This window comes from Mustela nivalis (genome assembly GCF_964662115.1).
Source record: "Mustela nivalis genome assembly, chromosome: 5".
NCBI classification, from domain to species: Eukaryota; Metazoa; Chordata; class Mammalia; order Carnivora; family Mustelidae; genus Mustela; species Mustela nivalis.
Genome location: NC_139024.1, coordinates 67,422,280 through 67,439,791, shown reverse-complemented (window position 1 = coordinate 67,439,791; position 17,512 = coordinate 67,422,280). Strand labels below are relative to the sequence as shown.

At 40.3% G+C, this 17,512-nt stretch overlaps 1 protein-coding gene across 3 annotated transcripts in view; it reads left to right on the top strand.

The window, feature by feature from the left end:
- LOC309865597 (uncharacterized protein) overlaps positions 1-13,662 on the top strand; it is a 49,016-nt gene extending 35,354 nt beyond the window's left edge. For 2 of the 3 annotated variants that reach the window (XM_082732106.1, XM_082732107.1), the window contains 5 exons: positions 9,752-9,890; positions 10,252-10,294; positions 10,553-10,683; positions 11,069-11,159; positions 12,850-13,662. In XM_082732106.1, the coding sequence (XP_082588232.1) occupies positions 9,878-9,890; positions 10,252-10,294; positions 10,553-10,683; positions 11,069-11,159; positions 12,850-12,994 (423 nt within the window). In that variant the 5' untranslated portion in view covers positions 9,752-9,877 and the 3' untranslated portion in view covers positions 12,995-13,662. Of the gene's footprint in view, positions 1-9,751; positions 9,891-10,251; positions 10,295-10,552; positions 10,684-11,068; positions 11,160-12,849 lie in introns of those variants that run through there. The other variant, XR_014312191.1, reaches the window with a different exon arrangement.
- Positions 13,663-17,512: the final 3,850 nt, after the last annotated feature.

Below are 17,512 nucleotides of genomic sequence, written 5' to 3'. Positions count from 1 at the left end.
CGCAAAAACTGAATGCCAACTTGCCAGCGAAGGCTTTCTTTTCCGGGAACATAATTTGCATGTGGGGGTTTATTTAAATACTTTGAAAATGTGTCCAAGGAAATAGAGAAGTTGAAAGGATTATCAGAAACTGGTTGCATTTCATTCTAAATCACACTTGTTTCCAAGACACTCTTGGTAAAACTAGAAGAGGATCAAGAGAGGGTGTTTGGAGCCTACTCTCAGTCCTCAAACACACAGGACATTTTTTCTTATTGTCTAGTTTGGTCTATGGCGACTTGACCTATTTTCCTATTTTGTTCCTCCACAATGTGCAGATTAAACATCTATTATTTGGCTTAGAACTTTGAAGAACTTTTGTGGCTGTCTATCCGTAAGACATTTTAGTATTTAGTAGATATCATAGTTTGGCTTACAGAAAACAATCTTGGGAGCTTATAGAACCAGTGGGCTTGATTGTATTTTTTTTGAACTGGGCTTCTGCATGGGAGATGCAAGAGTAGAAGCCAGATAGGTATCATATAGGGGTAGACTAATCTCCGTATTTTGGTTTTTATAATAGAGTTGAAATAGCGAGCTGCTGAAGTGAGATGGAGAAGTTGTAAGGTCTTAACTCAAGTTGCATGACCTTGGGGAGTTCGCTCAATCTCACTGGGCCTCAATTTCCTGTCCTGTATGATGAATGAGATCATAGGAAACCCAGGGTGTCTCAGTTCCAAGACTCTAACATCTTCTACAATCTCATGGAGACAAGTTGCTTTTGTGTACAAAAGTTTGAAAATTGCGCACTTTGGGTCTGAGCTAAAATATCATAGAGATTCAAGCTTATTCTAATAAAAAAATTTACATCTTTTATTTAAGTAAAGACTGTTGATTTCTGGCAAAAGAAGTCCAACAGCTTCTAAATCATGAATTATCCTACTTCTCGCTTTGGGAGAAACTTCGTTGACTAGCCCCAGTGAGTGCGCTTTAAATCTCAGACACCAAATGTGAAGAACCACTCTAATTATAAAGATATTTGACTGTTTTCTTTCACATACACATACACACATACTATATGTGTGTGTGTGTGTGTGTGTATCTGTGCAATTATATTTACATATTAGGATTTGGTTCATTATTTGAAACATTTTTAATACCAAGAACTTACATCTACTTTATGGATTAAAGAATAATGCTTTCCAAGTAGTAGTATGCAGGACAACGCTTTTAGTTTATAAGAAATGAAACAGAGTGGGGTAACTGGGCGGTGGGCATTAAGGAGGGCATGCGATGTGATGAGCGCTGGGTGTTATACATAACTGATGAATCCTTGAACACTACATCTGAAACTAAAGAGGTACTACATGTTGGCTAATTGAAATTAAAGAAAAAAAAAAAAAAGAGATGAAACAGAGAAATTGTTACAATCTGGGGTTTCTAGGAAATTTCCTCCAAGAAGTCAGCCTTAGTGACAGTAAACTGCTGTCTGTGTTAACACTTCACCTAAAGCATATTGTCCAAGTCTGCTGGACTCAACTCAAGAATAGAGGTTTTAACCTATCATGAAATGATTGTAGCGATGCATGATCTTTCTGATCTTGTTTGTCTGCCTGTTTCTGCCCTGGAACTACCTTTAAAGTAGTATGGCATTCTTAGCACTGTACTGCTTACAATAGATACCTACATTCTTCTTCTATAAAATGAAAGGAAGATGGGAGTCAGCCTACAAAAAGAAGAGGCCGTAAGAACAATATCTCAAAAGTATTCTCAGCTCTCACAGGAAGGCAATTCATGAGTATAATATGTTTTTTTTTTCTTAAAGATTTTATTTATTTATTTGACAGAGAGAAATCACAAGTAGATGGAGAGGCAGGCAGAGAGAGAGAGAGAGGGAAGCAGACTCCCTGCTGAGCAGAGAGCCCGATGCGGGACTCGATCCCAGGACCCTGAGATCATGACCTGAGCCGAAGGCAGCGGCTTAACCCACTGAGCCACCCAGGTGCCCTAATTTGTTTTTTTTTATTTTAAAATGTAGTCCCCGCTGATGACCAAAAAAGTTGAATGTGGCTGACCGTAAAATATGTAAGTGCCATGAAACAGAAAATCGTTAATGCCAGAATAAGAAGACCTGATCAATAAGGAAGAGACGAGCAGGAGATTTTTGTTTGCTTTTTGTCTGTTTATTTTTTTAAAGAACTGAAACTCAAACACTGAATCATTACCCCAAGGAATTTCTATGTCCTGACAAAATTGGCTTCGTGGTGGGAGAGGGCCGTTCAGTGGAATCGCTATGGGATGTGCAAGGCCCTTACTTGGAGGTTGCTGAGCCTGGCAAGTAATGGCGATCAGCAGTTACCCTCTGACAGCTATTTTGTGGTTTAAGGAAGACGGCTTGTGGTCATAGTCCAACCCCTGCTGGACAGGTATCCACATCATAAGAAACCACCACTAAATTTGGCACTACAGCCAACTATTATTGGCAGCAGAGAGAGAAGGCCTGAATCAGTATTCAGCCTGAGAAACCCTGACCGTTGAACCTGGTCAACCCAGGCCAGGCCATGCTCTGCAGGGGACATGGGAGCATGGAAGGGATCATGGCTTGAGAGCATTTGACAGTCTATGGACACAGTGATCATTCCGATATCCAGGCTTTTCCGTTTAGCACAGTTTTATGCCCTTAATTTGTAAACAAAATGAACCCCCCCCCCCCATATTGGGTATGATCTTTTATCGGCCGATGGAAAAATATAAACCCATAGTCCAGGCACTCTCTTTACTAGGTAACAGTGTATCTAAGCCTTCCAAGTTGTTTTAAACACAGTCACTGTGCTAAGAAAGCTCACACTTTCACAGAATGGTAAAGCGATGATGAGGAAAAGCAAAGAAATGCATGCCCGAAGGTCATTCAGCAGTGAAAGCTGGTCTTGCAGTGAGCTGGCCGAGTCCTGGGCCGTTCAGTACCACCCACCTCCAGGGCAACAGAGGACCTGAGGTGGTTCTATCCAGATGGTGCCATTCTCCAAGCCTTATTTTCCTGAAACTTGATGTCCTCATAGGCCCCGGTATCTACTGCAAAGAAGTATAAACGGCTTATTCTTCCAGTAGGCGCTCACTTTGTTTCCTTCACTTTTCCATATCTGGTTATTTTTATTCAACACACAGTAAAATACATCCCTAAATGGAGAGAGTATACTAATGGATCAAAGGTGTTCCAAGGGCATTGCCACCAATATGTCAACAGTAGAATTTACCTGGCCCATGGGGCCCAACAGTCATTAAACAGGGTAGCAGTCTGGGGCGCCAATGAGCTCCGCAATATTATAGCTAACGTTGACCCCAGTAAGGTGGGTGCACCTCCTGCTGGTCAATAAATGAGGTAAATTTAATGGCAGCCTTTGAGGTGAACCAATGTTTTATTCCTTGGCCAAGGCTGGAAACCGTGGCTGGCCGTCAGGAGTTGAGGGTGATATTTAGGAGCGTGGAGAGGCAGGCAGAATGCTCGTAAAGAGCTTGGAAAATGCTTATAAACGTGGTTGAGAAGAGACAAGGCATTGGAAACAAAAGCAGATTTTCCAAACCAAATCTCTGAGATGCAATTTTTTTATTATTATTATTTTTTTTCTGCAGACAAGCTCTGGTTGAACTGTGTGGTACAACTCCTAACAGTCTTTTGCCAGAAGGAGTCAAGTAAACATGGCAAAGAAATGTTTTTTTCCTTTAGGGGAATATTGACTTTTCTCTTTCCTGTGACTGTTTTTTTTTCCCCCCCCTTACCCTACCTGGAAACCGTTATAGTTGCTATAATCATATCAAACTAAATACATGGAGATGAATTAGCCTTGAAAGTACTTAGCATTAACACATGGTAGAGTCAATGTAGTCAACATAATTTAGAATAATTAAACTTTTGTGAGATTTCCCATTTTCTTTTACCCTGTGTTTGCTTAATTTCTTTGGGTAGTCATAACTTTTGGCACTTCAATTTAAAATGTTTTTACTTGCTTTTTACAGTAAATCAAAGACAATTTTTTACTAAATTTCAAAGTGAAAGGAACAGGATATAATTGTGAGCAAAAAGAGGGGGAATTATGTGATCAGGGAAATAGAATGGAATTGCTACCTTAAATGGAGATTATCATGATTGAAGATCAATTATGATAGAATCAATCAAATAGATCAGTCAAATGGAATTTGATTTCTAAAGACTCACAATTCTTAGAATCTATTTAACTGTCATTTAAGAGCAAAAAAATCATCTTAATTTTTTCACATTAACTGGCTTTTGAATTTCATAATTTTCTCTGTACATGATTTTTAAATTGGAGGAAAGGTCCAGTAAACTTTCAGTGCTTTCTTATTATCTCAGTGTATATTTAGGAAACATCAGGATATAGTTAATCTAGTATTTCTGGTAATTTAAATTGGTCATGTGCTAAGCAAACACTTCCAATCAATACCTGAATACTTCCTATACAAGCAATCTTATTTCCTCACAATAATGAAAGTAGAAGTCCTTGTTATTTTGTAAATCCTTCAACTTGAAGTGGGCTGGCCCTTATATAGTGTTTATGTCAATAAAGTACCTGACTAATGCGGCTTTTTTTTTTTTTTTTAAATCAGCATGCTCAGCTAAGCCTCTAAAAAGCAGTGGACTAAAAAGTGTAATGTCACAACAATGAGTGTTGATTTACTTTTTTCTTTGGTGAAGAGCAGTCTGAGCCCTACAGTTGGATTCCTACAGAAAGCCTTATTTTCAAGGGCCACATGGTGAAGGCTCATGTAACAGTCATAGACACCACCAGGGGGTGCCAAAGGACAGCACCTGTTTGCATAATACCCTGAAGGGCACTGCAAAGAGTGGAAGAAAATCACCCCCAAGTGAGAAACTTGTGGTTGGATCCACCTTGGGCAATGGTGGAGTAACTTCTTATGATAATGGGTTTGTGCAAATGATCATTTCAATCACTAGAAATGGACAGGGCCATTGCAATCATCAGGTCAACCTCCTTACTTTATGACGGAGTCTACTGAGATCTGTAGAGAGCAAAGGTCTAAAACCCTGACCGTGGGCTGTGGCAGAACAGGGCCTAGAGGGGAGGTCTCCAGATTTTTCCTTTACAGCTTCTTCCGCTCCGCCATGCTATCTCCTCATAGTGAGAATACCGCAAGGGCAGTTCACACATTGCATTTGACCAGCCCCATTGTCCTTTTCAACACGGGTGAATGGAAAATCATCTCCTCCCCTGAACTTTCAGGTTCTAATGAATAGTTACTAAGAATTTTCCCTCTGTACCCCTTCCTCAGAGAGTCTTATGGAAGAGAATAGGATTCACTCGGAGGACTTTGCGTTCTATTTAGGGAAACCACATTCTTCTTGGAGTGTGTTCTAATTCTTTCCTCGCTTTTTATCTCTACTTTTCCAGCGAGCACCAGCTGCAGGATCTTTCTTATTTCTATAGTCAGGACCCTGTTGGCCTCTTGTCAAAACTAACACAATCTCTCACGCCAAAAAATACATTAGGAGTTTATATCTTAAAATATATTAAAATGTCTCTGTGTTACAATGCATGCTAAAAACCCATTTTCAACCGATCCAGATCCGAAGGTTTTTACATAGGTAAAAACCCATGTTCTTGCTTTGTAAGAGTCCCTCTGCTTTCTTCATCAACAACTGAGGTCAGGCCTATGTTGTGGGTGTAGGAGAAGCCCACTGCACCACATAAATTAGAATTAGAATCATAACTGAAACCTTTTAGAGCACCTATCGATTTTAGTATGTCCGGTCTGTAGAGGAGACTTCAGCTTCTACTTCCTCCTGATTTGACAGCTGCCTTGCTATGGCCAGAGCTTGGACTAATGAGGTTACAGCTGTCAGGGTTAATCAACAGAGCCAAATACGAGAAAGGAATGGGTAGCTGGTTTCAGTTAATTTGTGCAAATGTACAGATTGGGTGGGCAATATTTACACTGGTGACTCAAAACAAACTTTCAGGAATTGAGCCAAGTATGATCTCACCAGTTCTCAGCTCTACCCTGGGGAGATAAGACACAAATTACAGAAACAGGAGATGGAATACAAAAAAGTTCATAGCTCCAAACTCCCCCACGAAAAGCCCATCTACATCCAGCATGTTTTCCTCTTACGCGAGTATCTGATTCAATTTCCAATACTCAAGTCTGGTCATCCCTGAAAAAGTTCTCGAACTGTCCCGATGATTCAGCTTGGGATCTGTGAGTCTTTTACCCTTGCCCTGGGACTTTATGTAAGAGCTGCCCCTCCCCCGGTCCTGCGCTGGTGAGAGCATCCAAAGGGAGTGCCACAATTGCTGCACACCCATTTTGTTATGAAAACATGAAAACATCATTCTATTAATATAAATACAGACTGCATCTGCCAGGGCTAACTAGAACAGGTGCAAAGTCTTTAGATGCTTGCTGGGACTGAGAAATGAAAAGAGTGGACAAACAGTTTTCTGTGGTGGCACTGCTGGTGTCAATGTAACATTCATCTCTGTTGCATTCCTTGATGTTCATGGAAGGTAGCCCAGGGAAACTCAACACCACTGGCTTGCAAGGGAGAGAGGCAGGAAGGAGGAAGAGCAAGACAGCGACGACATGGTCTCTAGGATTCTGTTTATGCAAATAACTCTCCTCTTGATCTGGGGCTTGCATGGGTTATGTATAGAGTGCATTCTGTCGGATCTTCTCCTGCTGCGAGTTAGGGGGTGCTGCCAACATAAATATTCCACTGGTTCTGAATTTAGAAAACAGCTTACAGTCTCCTGATGTGTCTGTTCTTCCTCTTTTTTTTTTTTTTTTTAATCTTATCCATGTGACTGCCACTGTGTTGCCCGTGGTTTCAAATTCACTTTGTAGTTTTCCAGGCAAGAGAAAGTCATTGCCTGAAAGGCACATCTGGGTTCCCGTCCCTATCAAGAGAGTTATCTCAAGTTCACTTTGTTTCATGGAGCAGAAGCGGGAAACACAGGTGCCCATTATGCCGCAGTCTTAACAAATAAACAAGAAATACTCTGTGTCATCATTGTGGATCTTAAGTGGGGGGTTTTACACTTTGGGGGAGCCCATGCTGAGAAGTGGGTTCCTAAGGATAGGAGTGTGTCACACGCACACGCATACTTCTACACGCATACATCTTTGGTAGTTTGGGATGGATTGTTGTCATCCCAGTCTCTCCCATAGTGGTGGGTAGAATTCTAAAATGATTCCCAGGATTCCTGTGTCCTGTGGTACACATCCTGGTGAATCTGTCCCTGGGTATGGGTAAGACCTGTGGATATGATGAGGTATCGTCCCTGAGATTACCTTGTGTTATGTATGGCAGAGGAGGAGGCATTTTGAAGATGTCATTAAGGTCCCTAATCAGTTGACCTTGAGTTAATTAAAAGAGAGATTATTTGGAGTGGTCTGAGCTAATTAAGCAAGCCCTTTAAAAGAAAACCTAAAGCCCTCCCTGAGGTCAGAGAGATTCTCTGTGAAAGAAAATTCTCTGTGAGAGAGATTCTCTTTGAAATTAGGTGCTATGCTAGGAGAGGGCACCTGAGAAGTCTGCATGGCAAGAATGCCAGGGCCCTTCTGGGGCTGGGACAGACAGACCTCCAGCTGACAGCCAGGAAGAAAGCCGGGACTCGGTCCTATAGCAGCAAGGCACTGAGTTGAGTCACAGCCATGGGTGTTCAGAAGAGAACCCAGAGCCCTCTGTGGGCTCACAGCCCTGTTTGACACCTTGACTTCAGTCTGTTGAGACCTTGATCAGGGAGCCCAGTTAGGCTGTGAAATGATAAAGGAATGTCACTTCATGCTACTAAGTTTATGGTCATTTGTTACGAAGTTTGTGGTCCTTTGTTACACAGCCATAGAAAATGAATACACCTTTGTTCTGTACAAATGGTATCTAGATTTTGAACATCAACAGAACTGGTATTGCTAAGAAAGAGAAAAGTGTACCCACACTGTAGATGCCACAAATTACCTGTTAGAAGGAACTTCAAATTATAAATGGTGGCAGTGGTTGTTACATTCTTCTTGTCAAACATCTCATTTTCTTCTCTGCCTTAGAGTTGGTAGCCACTCTTTCATTTCTCAAAGGGGATTGAAGTTTGTTTGAATACTGATTTAAGGCTTCAAAGCACAGCATCGTAATCAAGACGCGTCCTATTTTTGTTATAAGATTTATTAATTATTCACGAGGTTCCTAGCTTTTTCTCTGGACTACTTTCTTTGTTACCAGCCTAACATTTGGGCTTTATAATGAGCAACCCAGAAGGAGAAAGGAGAAGATGACAGCTGGTACAAATGCCAGGGTTGGGCTTTTGTTTTGGGGAATTTGTCAGGCAGAGACTATCCTGACCATGAAAGTAGGGATCTCACGTCCCTGGTCTGAGTGTTGTTGTCCAACCGCAAGTGGTATTAAGAAATCTTTCAAAATAAACTACATTAAACATAGACATAGATATGAGGCAAAAGTGGGATTTTATTTTATTTTATTTTTTTTTAAGATTTTGAAAATTTATTTATTTAGCAGAGAGAGAGAGAGAGAACACAAGCAAGGGGAATTGGAGAGGGGGAAGCAGGCTTCCCATTGAGCAGAGAGCCTGATGTGGGGCTCGGTCCTAGGACCCTGAGATCATGACCTGAGCTGAAGGCAGACTCTTAACCACTGAGCCACCCAGGTGCTTCAAAAGTGGGATTTTAAAGAGACATACTTTGTTCTACAGATCCCCTCAATGTTATTAAAAATCGAAATAAATGACTGAGGATTTTTGTTTTTGTTTTGTTTTGTTTTTAGAAATGACTTTTGTAAGCTGGACTCTGTTCTTTGAATTATGTAACCCTCAAAGTCTGGACCACAGGGGAGCAAAGACTTGTAAACCTAAACTGGGCACAAAATCTTAGGTGTTTTTGATGGTCCTGGCACTGAGTCCTTAAGGCCACTGTGATGTCTGAGATGAAGTTCTTGTCATAGTGCTTCCTGTATCATGGGAGGTCTCCCCAGGAACTCCATCTTCACCTGTGGATAAAGTCAGCAGGAGAAGGGCTAAATCAGACACACCCATGAGCATCTGTGGAGGCACGCATGCCCAACCTGTACTCCTGAGCAGAAGTGAAATGATGTTTTCAGCCTTGATTTCATCTCACAAATTATAAGCTCAGTTTAATTGCTAAGGAAAGAGGATAAGACGTGGTTTATATTGGGAGTTATTATTATTATTATTTTTTTAATGGAGCACCAACACACAAAGCCTGGGTAGTGACATGTGAAAAGGGAAAGCTGTTTGTTCTTTTTAGAATAAGCATTAGCAAACTACAGCCTGTGTGGCAAGCCCAGCTGGTCCCTTGTTTTTGTAAATTAAGTTTTATTGCAACACCACCATGTTCATTTGGTACCATGGTGCTTACGGCTGTCTTCAAGCTACAACGGGAGAGGTGAGTAGTTGAAATGGAGACTGTCTGACAAAGATTAAAATATTTTTGCCTGTTCCTCTGTTTGCTAACCCCTATTTTAGAAAACCTTTCACTTGTATATTGTTCTCATGGAAAGCCATGGAAAGTATCTCTACAGCAACAAAGTTGGGTCATTTGGAAAGATTTAGGGGAAGAACACATTTAAATGGATCCGTTTGGAAATTGTCCAGCTCTAAAAACAATAATTAACAGTAACTGTGCTTTTATCCAAACTAAGTGTTATGCAAGCATTATCCTATTTCATCCCATAATAATTTTATCGGGTACTATTACTCCTATTTTACAGATTATAAAAAACCTGAAGCTGTGTTGGGACAAGGAACTGGCAAAAAACTGCTCCCTGTTGCATCTGGAATTCAAACTCATGTCTATCTGAATCCAGAGTCCGGAATCTAAATATCACACTGTGATAATGTACAGAGATGGTAAATACTGGTACCCTCCACACAAGGCAAACCCACCTCCCCCCACAAAGAGGAAAAACTTTCTTTTGGGGGGACAAATGCATATTTCGGGATTGAAAACATATAGTATAAAAACTAGTGTAGAATAAAAAGAAAAGATTAAGTTCACTCACTAAAGATGAACTTACCAATATAATAAGATTGTCCTATGTTTTGCCTGAAACTTTTTATTTCTTGTCTTTGATGAACAAGAGCTGTCATTGATCCAACAAATATTTACTGAGTATTGACTTTGGCAAGGTGCCCCATAGCCACGGAAGACCACCCTTTCCTCTTGAAAGGAGGGATGTTAATTCACATAAACTTTCCTTTTCACCCTCAGGACAAGCGGAAGATGACGGTTGCCAGACTGACCCATTTCTTAGGTAAGAGCTCCCGGATACAAAGAGGATTTCCGAGGCTAATTGAGTAAGATGCACATGGCAAGGAACCTGCGGCCTAACTTAGGAGGTTAGTGAGAAGCCCTCGGTAAATGCTAGTAAATGAGATTGCATAGGATTGGTTTGCCTGTGAATAAAACAAGGCTTTCATTTACTAAGTTTTGGAAAAAGTCTCTGAAGGCCATGAAAACTGGGGATTAGGGGACATCAATTATACATTTTTTTTTTTTTTTCCATTACAAGTTTGCAATCGCTTCCTGAAAATGTGTTCGGAGCAGTCATTCTCCATTGTGGTGGATTTTGCCTCTCATGGAATATTGGAACCCGTCCGCAGCCTTTGTCCCAACGCTGGGGGATGGCTCTATGGGCATCTAGTAGGTAGAGGTCAAGGATACTGCTCAGCATCCTACAACGTGCAAAGGGCAGCCCATGCTGAAGAATCATCTGACCCCAAATGGTGATAGCACAGAGGTTGTGAAACTCTGGCTTAGGGGTTTTACTAGTGTTGGAGGGCGGTGAAACACTTAGGCAGTGTAGTTAACAGGTGGAAGGAGAGGCCAAGTCTAACTTGCTCAAGAAGAAGCTTGTGTCATAGTGGAATCTTGCTAGTCTCTACTTCTACAGCTGCTACTGACTTATTTGTGGGCCTAGGATGCTTTTTCAGGTCCAGGTATTAAAAAAATTACTTTTTTAATACCCTGGAATGTATTATTGGAAAGGAAAGCAGCTTCCCAGGGCTGCCATAACGATGTCTTACAGACGGAGGGGCACAGAAACGTATTGTCTCACGGTTCTGGAAGCCGGAAGTCCAAGACCCTGGTAGCAGCAGGCTTGCTTCTGGCGAAGGTATGTGAGCGAGAAGCTGCTCCATGCCTCTCTCCTAGCTTCTGGTCCTCTGCTGGCAATCTTTGGCCTCTGCTGTATCACGCCAACTTCTCCGTGTGTGTCCAATTTCCCCTTTTCATAAGTCATGGTGGGTTCGAGCCCATCCTAATGATCTCATTTTCATATGATTACTTCTGTACCATCTCTACCTCCAAATAAAGTCACATTCTAAGGCATTGGGGGTTAGGATTCTGACATATGTTTTTGGGGAAGGTGGAGGGGACATAATTCCATCCTTCCAGCGCCTCACGCCAATAGTATTTTAGAAACAGCCAACCCAGCCGTTCCACATTTACACAACCAGCTAGGTGCCCACTTCTCTTCTGAGACTCTACAAAGCAGGATTCTGAAGATACTCTGCGGGAAAGATGTAAATGAACTTTCCTTGGATGAAATTAATATGAAAAGGATTTGGCTTTCAGTTCACTCATGACAATTTTCTCTGTCACAATGAGTCATCTTAAAAATGCCTTGCAAGCCCAAAACAATGCAGAGCACCTAAGCAAAAGGGAAGATAAGTTTGCTCTCAGAAAGCCACATTTGTCCGGATGGGGAACATGAGCAACTTAATTTGTGCGGAAAGGGAGACTGAATTGGGCAGACTTGCTTCCATGATCGCCGGTTCGCTTTTCTAAACGGTCTCCCTGCAGCTTGCGGTCACCTTTGGTGGTCGGGCAGCCGTTTAAACAAAAGGCCCCAATGTGCTCGCTGCAATCCTGCCACCCTAAAGTGACCAGCCGAAATTACCTGTGACCTTTCCCAGGAGTCTGAGCAGAAAACCCTTCCCGAAAGAGGGAGCGATAAAGAAATCTGGACTTCATTCTTTCATGGGTTTGCTCATAGGAATGTTTATTGGCGAGACACTAAGAATAAACCCAGTTATTGAAGAGGGAGCTGGGAAGTTGACAAGCATGGCTAAACCCAGCAGAGAAATTTGATGAGGAAATTAGATGCTGTGTAGATGGTGTGTAGTGATTAGTCTTCTGAAAGCCAGGATTATTATATAAGTGGGGGGAGGGCAGCTTATTGTGTCCGACAGATTCCATTTATACAGGTATTCTTCCAGCTAATTAGACCCATAATGCTGCACTTGTTTATAAATTTCTAGCACACTCTTTTCCGTGGAGTCTTTTAATGAGAGGAAACACCAAAGCAGCAGTATTTTCCCTTCCAAACTGGGTCTTGGCAAAAGGAAATAAAATTAAAAAAAAAAAAAAACAAAAAAACCCCGGCTAAAACCTATCTTGTAACAGGTTTTTGCAGACTTTATATATTCATGACTATGTAGATTTGTGTGCACCCACAGCAGTGAAGAAGACTGGCTGTATGAGGTAGAGCCCTGCAGTCCCATAAAGGAGAGGAAAAGAGATGCGTCAAAATGCTCTCAAAATGAGCGTTGACACATCTTAGTGCCTTGTATCCTGGCCATCCCAAAGAGCTCCTCTTCGCAACCTCCAATTCTCAAATAATTGTTCATCCTGAAAGGCTTTTCTAAGATTGCTTTTGTTCAGTTGATCAGAGGAGAATAACACGTAGTGGGCTTACCTAGCACAGCACCTGGCATAGAGTAAGTGCTCAAGAATGTGGATGACTTCCTGCCTCGTTTTAATTCCCGTCCGTCCCTTCTCTGCACCCCCCGGCTACTTCTCTCATAGTCCCCCACTGAAGGCGAAGATGCCATGTGGTGGGGAAAATTGGAACCAAAGCACGAATCTTGGCTGTGCACGAGATGTGACCTTCGAGGGCGCTTCGCTCGGTGGGCTCTGCGTGGTTGCCTGTCTACCGAGCAGCTGCAGATGAAACGACTTTTTCAAACCGTGGCAGACATTTTCTATGTGGATTCCTTCGCAGCCATCACAACCCTTTGGTGGGGAAAAACTCAGTCTTAGCAAGACAAAATCTCAAGCGAATTCAAACGTGGTCCAGGTTTCTGATAGCACCAACCAGTTTTCTGCCTGAAGTTATCAGAAGAAATGACATGCCCAACATCCAGCACAAAACTAACCAAACTACATCTTGGGAAATCTCTGACAACCACGTCCTCCTTGAGTTTGTTTCTTTGTTTGTTTGTTTAAATCATGCATGGCATCTGGACTTGTAGCCATTTGCTTTTGTAGGTTGTTCCTTGTTTAAACAATATATCCACCAGGTCACTAATCAATACCTCTTCTCAAAAGAGAAGAGGTATAGGTTAGTAATGCATTAATTTCTGGAGCTTAATTAGCTAACAAGGATAATTCATAACGAATCAATTCTTGTCATACAAAAGGCATGCAGTAGAGACTTCTTCAAGTTCCTGTGGGTTGAACTTGCACACCCTGGCATGGATACCTTCACTGGGTGATAGACGTCATCAACATTATAAGTGGATAAATTCATTTTCCTCCTCTAAGTACAACCCCATATTGTGCATTGATGCTCGATTGATGCATTGAGGAATGGAGAATAAACAAAAACCCCAATAAATTTTTCGCTACTGGTAATGTGTTATTTAAACAAAGTTAGCTTTTCAAAAGGTAGACTATCCCTGATGGACACTCGACACATTTTATAAATTCAGGGCACTTGGAAGAATAATAGCACTTAAATCGCACACATTGCAAAGAACTTCACAGTTCTGTAGATATCTTTCCTCACTTATTCCATACAACAAACTGTTAAATGGGCAAGAAGTATTTTTAGACCCATTTTACGGATTAGAAAACCAAAGCCCAGAGAGCATAAGCAATTTTCCCAAGATCACACAGCTGGTCAACTGTGTAAGCTTTCACTTTAAACAACTAGAAAAAGAAGAGTATAAGAACCCTAAGAAGAAGAAAATAATTAAAAGATCAGAAAGCAATGAAATTGGAAACAAAACGATAAAGAGAACCAGTAGACTAGCGTAGACACAAAACTGGACAAAAGAGAGTCGGGGTCTATTTTTTGCCTTACATTACAATACTTGATCGTAGTTTTTGATTCATAAGTTAGAATATTTATTTTTAGGATCTTAGTATAAACTAGCCCTTATACTGAATCTTCATATCTCATTACTGTATTTATAAACTACCTAGTAGTTTATATTATAAGACCGAGAGTGTTTCTTTTATAGCCCATCAATTTCACACTTAAATAAAAAGCATGTGTTTTGAATGTGTATTAATGTTTTGTGCACACCCCTTCTTATTTCACAGTGGTTCCACATATTGTGGAATTAATTGTTTTAGGCATAAAAATCATCAGCTTTTTCTGAAGTGAACATCTTGCCTCACAAAAGATATGGAAGGAGAACAGTGCCATTGAATTAGTCACGAATGCTTGCTCTGTTTTTTTTGCAAACTCTGCCAAACCAAAAGTGTTTCAGGGGTTTATTTTACCTTTCAATGGAAGGACCAATTCCTTGGAGGGAAATTATATTTTGCACATTACAGTTAAAAATTATGTTTATTTTATTTTATTTTTGCAGCGGAGGTATTGTGACAAAACCATTTTCTCTTTGCAGCCTCTATTTGCCAAGATAGCCTTGAAAAGTTTGCTCATTTTCCTTTCTGAGGACTCTGTTATTTCAAGTATTTTTCTCTCTCTCTCTCTCTCTTTTTTTTTTTTTTTTTTGCCAGCTGTGCAAATTTTTATAAAACAGCTTCAATATGAATCTTTTATGATTGTTCTTCAGTCATCTGAGTTATACTAAGCACGAAAGGCATAAGAGATGCCCACTTTGGATACTGGCTAAGAGAGAAAGCAGCATGCAATGCACACAAAGGAAATTCAATCCTCTAACAGCTAATTAAAAAAGCATTACTTTCCACCAGGGCTGACCTCCAGCCATATAAAGGATAAAGATGGCTGTCTGTCAATCATGTTTACCTAACAAATTCTGGCACGGGATCATGATGAATGGACAGATCTAAAAAGGGACGATATTGCTCAGAACTCCTAGGTACTCTTAATACCACCTTTAAAGAGACAGAAGACCTCATCAGTAATTTGAAACCCCTGCCTCAGTGCTAGGGATACACTAGGGCTAAATTTGCCAAGGACGTCAGATACTAGACACAAGAAGGCAAGAGAAACATATTTTCACATCTGCAAAGATTTTGATGTAAGTGTATTTAAGATATCATAATGAGTTAATGTACCTTAATGTGTTTTTTTAAACTTTTTAAAAAATCTCTTGAGGATATACCAGAGAACTAACAGTAGACTGTGTTTGTTCTTCCCTGTAATTATCCCCAAATCAGCTAGGAGGAAGGAATCCTTGAAGTCATTTAGTCCATCCCCCTGTTTCTAGGCAGTCCAGCAAGAGACTTTTCTTCTTTAGTCATAAAAACACTAGATGAGTCAATAATTTACTTTCCTATGATACAGCAGATAGTGTAGGTTTTTATAGCCAAGAAATTTCTCCTATGTCTAAACTGAATCCTACCATTTTCAAAGCAGTATTTTGTTCTGCCCTTCATTAGGAAAAAAAAAAAATCTTTTCCATCGGCCATAAAATATCTCTTCACAAATTTTCACTATGAGGACTACTTCGAAGAGAACCCTGATAGGAAAAAGTTCACTCAAAGTTCATGCAAGGGAAGAGTAGCCAGTCTAGATCCTCTCTAGATCCAGGAAAGGTATGATTATCTCTTGCAGGCTCTCTCTCTCTCTCTTTTTTTCTTATTTTTAGTTGAGGTATAATTGACACTAACATTATGTTAGTTTCACATGTACAACATAATGATTCAATATATTGTTTGTATTGTGAAATGATCATGGTAATGAGTCTAGTTAACATCTATCACTGTACATAGTTACAATTTTTTTCTTGTGATGAGATCTTTTAAAATGGACTCTCTTAGCAATTTCCAAATATGTAATACAGTATAATTAACTTTAGTTACCATGCTGTATGTTACATCCCCAGGACTTTTTAAATTTTGTAACTGGAAGTTTGTACCCACTGACTGTCTTCACCTATTTCACCCACTCCCCAACCCCCTGCTTGTGGCAACCACTGATCTTAAAGTTTCTGAGAATTTGTTCCTGCTGTTGTTATTGTTATTGTTGATGTCTAGATTCCACATATAAGTGAGATCATACAGTATTTGTCTTTCTTTTTCTGAATTATTTCACTCAGCATAATGCCCTGAAGTTCTATCCATATTGTTGCAAATGGCAATATTTTTTCTTTTTATAGCTGAATGTTATTACATTGTATAGATATACCACAGCCACTGATGGACTCTGAGGTTATTTCAATACCTTGGTTATTGTCAATAATGCTGCAATTCCATACAACTTTTGACCTGCATTTTTCAGGAGTCTTTACTATGTCCAGTCTGTCCTTATCATTCTTGTTGAGCTTACCTTATTTGCTTCAGTACTTATTTTGGATCACAGCAAGGAAAATTTGATTTTTTTGTATTAACGGTAATAATGAAACTAACAGTAATACTACTAATAAAGCACAGTGTCTGGAAAGCAGAAAATATAAATTTACTATTTGGATGGTTTATACCTACATTTTTTAAAAAGATTTTATTTATTTGACAGACAGAGCTCACAAGTAGGCAGAGAGGTAGGCGGGGGGTGGGGTGGGAAGCAAGCTCCTTGTTGAGCAGAGAGCCCCATGTTGGGCTTGATCCCAGTACCCTGAGATCATGACCTGAGCCAAAGGCAGAGGCACCCAGGCGCCCCTATACCTACATTTTTGAGCTTCAGCTTTGTCCAGCGATGGCATGGTGGCAAGGAATAATCTGACCAAGTATGCCGGAGGAACATTCTCTCAAGATTCTTATTTCTTGGGGTTCTATTTATGATTTTTGAATGCACTTTAATTTATTTTGCTAACTCAGGCTGAGACTATGAAGTATCATATCTCTTTTGATATACTTTATTTTGCCCTAGTTAAATATTATGAATTTTTTTTTCATTTTTTGGGCCCTGTTCCTTCTCCAAAACCACATATCCATTCACCACATTTTTTTGGCATGCACATATAGGTTTGTAATACATTTACAATTGTTTTCTGATTATTTAATGAAAGTTAGTCTTGTCCATTCAAAGTCAAGAGGTAATAGAGAGTAGTGGCTCTGGTTTACTTATTCCCTGGGACAAGTTATAGAACTTCTCGTGCCTCAGTTTACGTTACTATGTTTCTTAAAAATAGGTATCATAATAGTACTTTCTATTAGGATTATTATGAAGATTACGGGGATTGATGTAGTGCTTAGGACAATTTCTTTTTTTTTTTTTTTTTAAGATTTTATTCATTCATTTGACAGAGAGAGAGATCACAAGTAGGCAGGGAGGCAGGCAGAGAGAGAGGAGAAAGCAGGCCCTCCGAGGAGC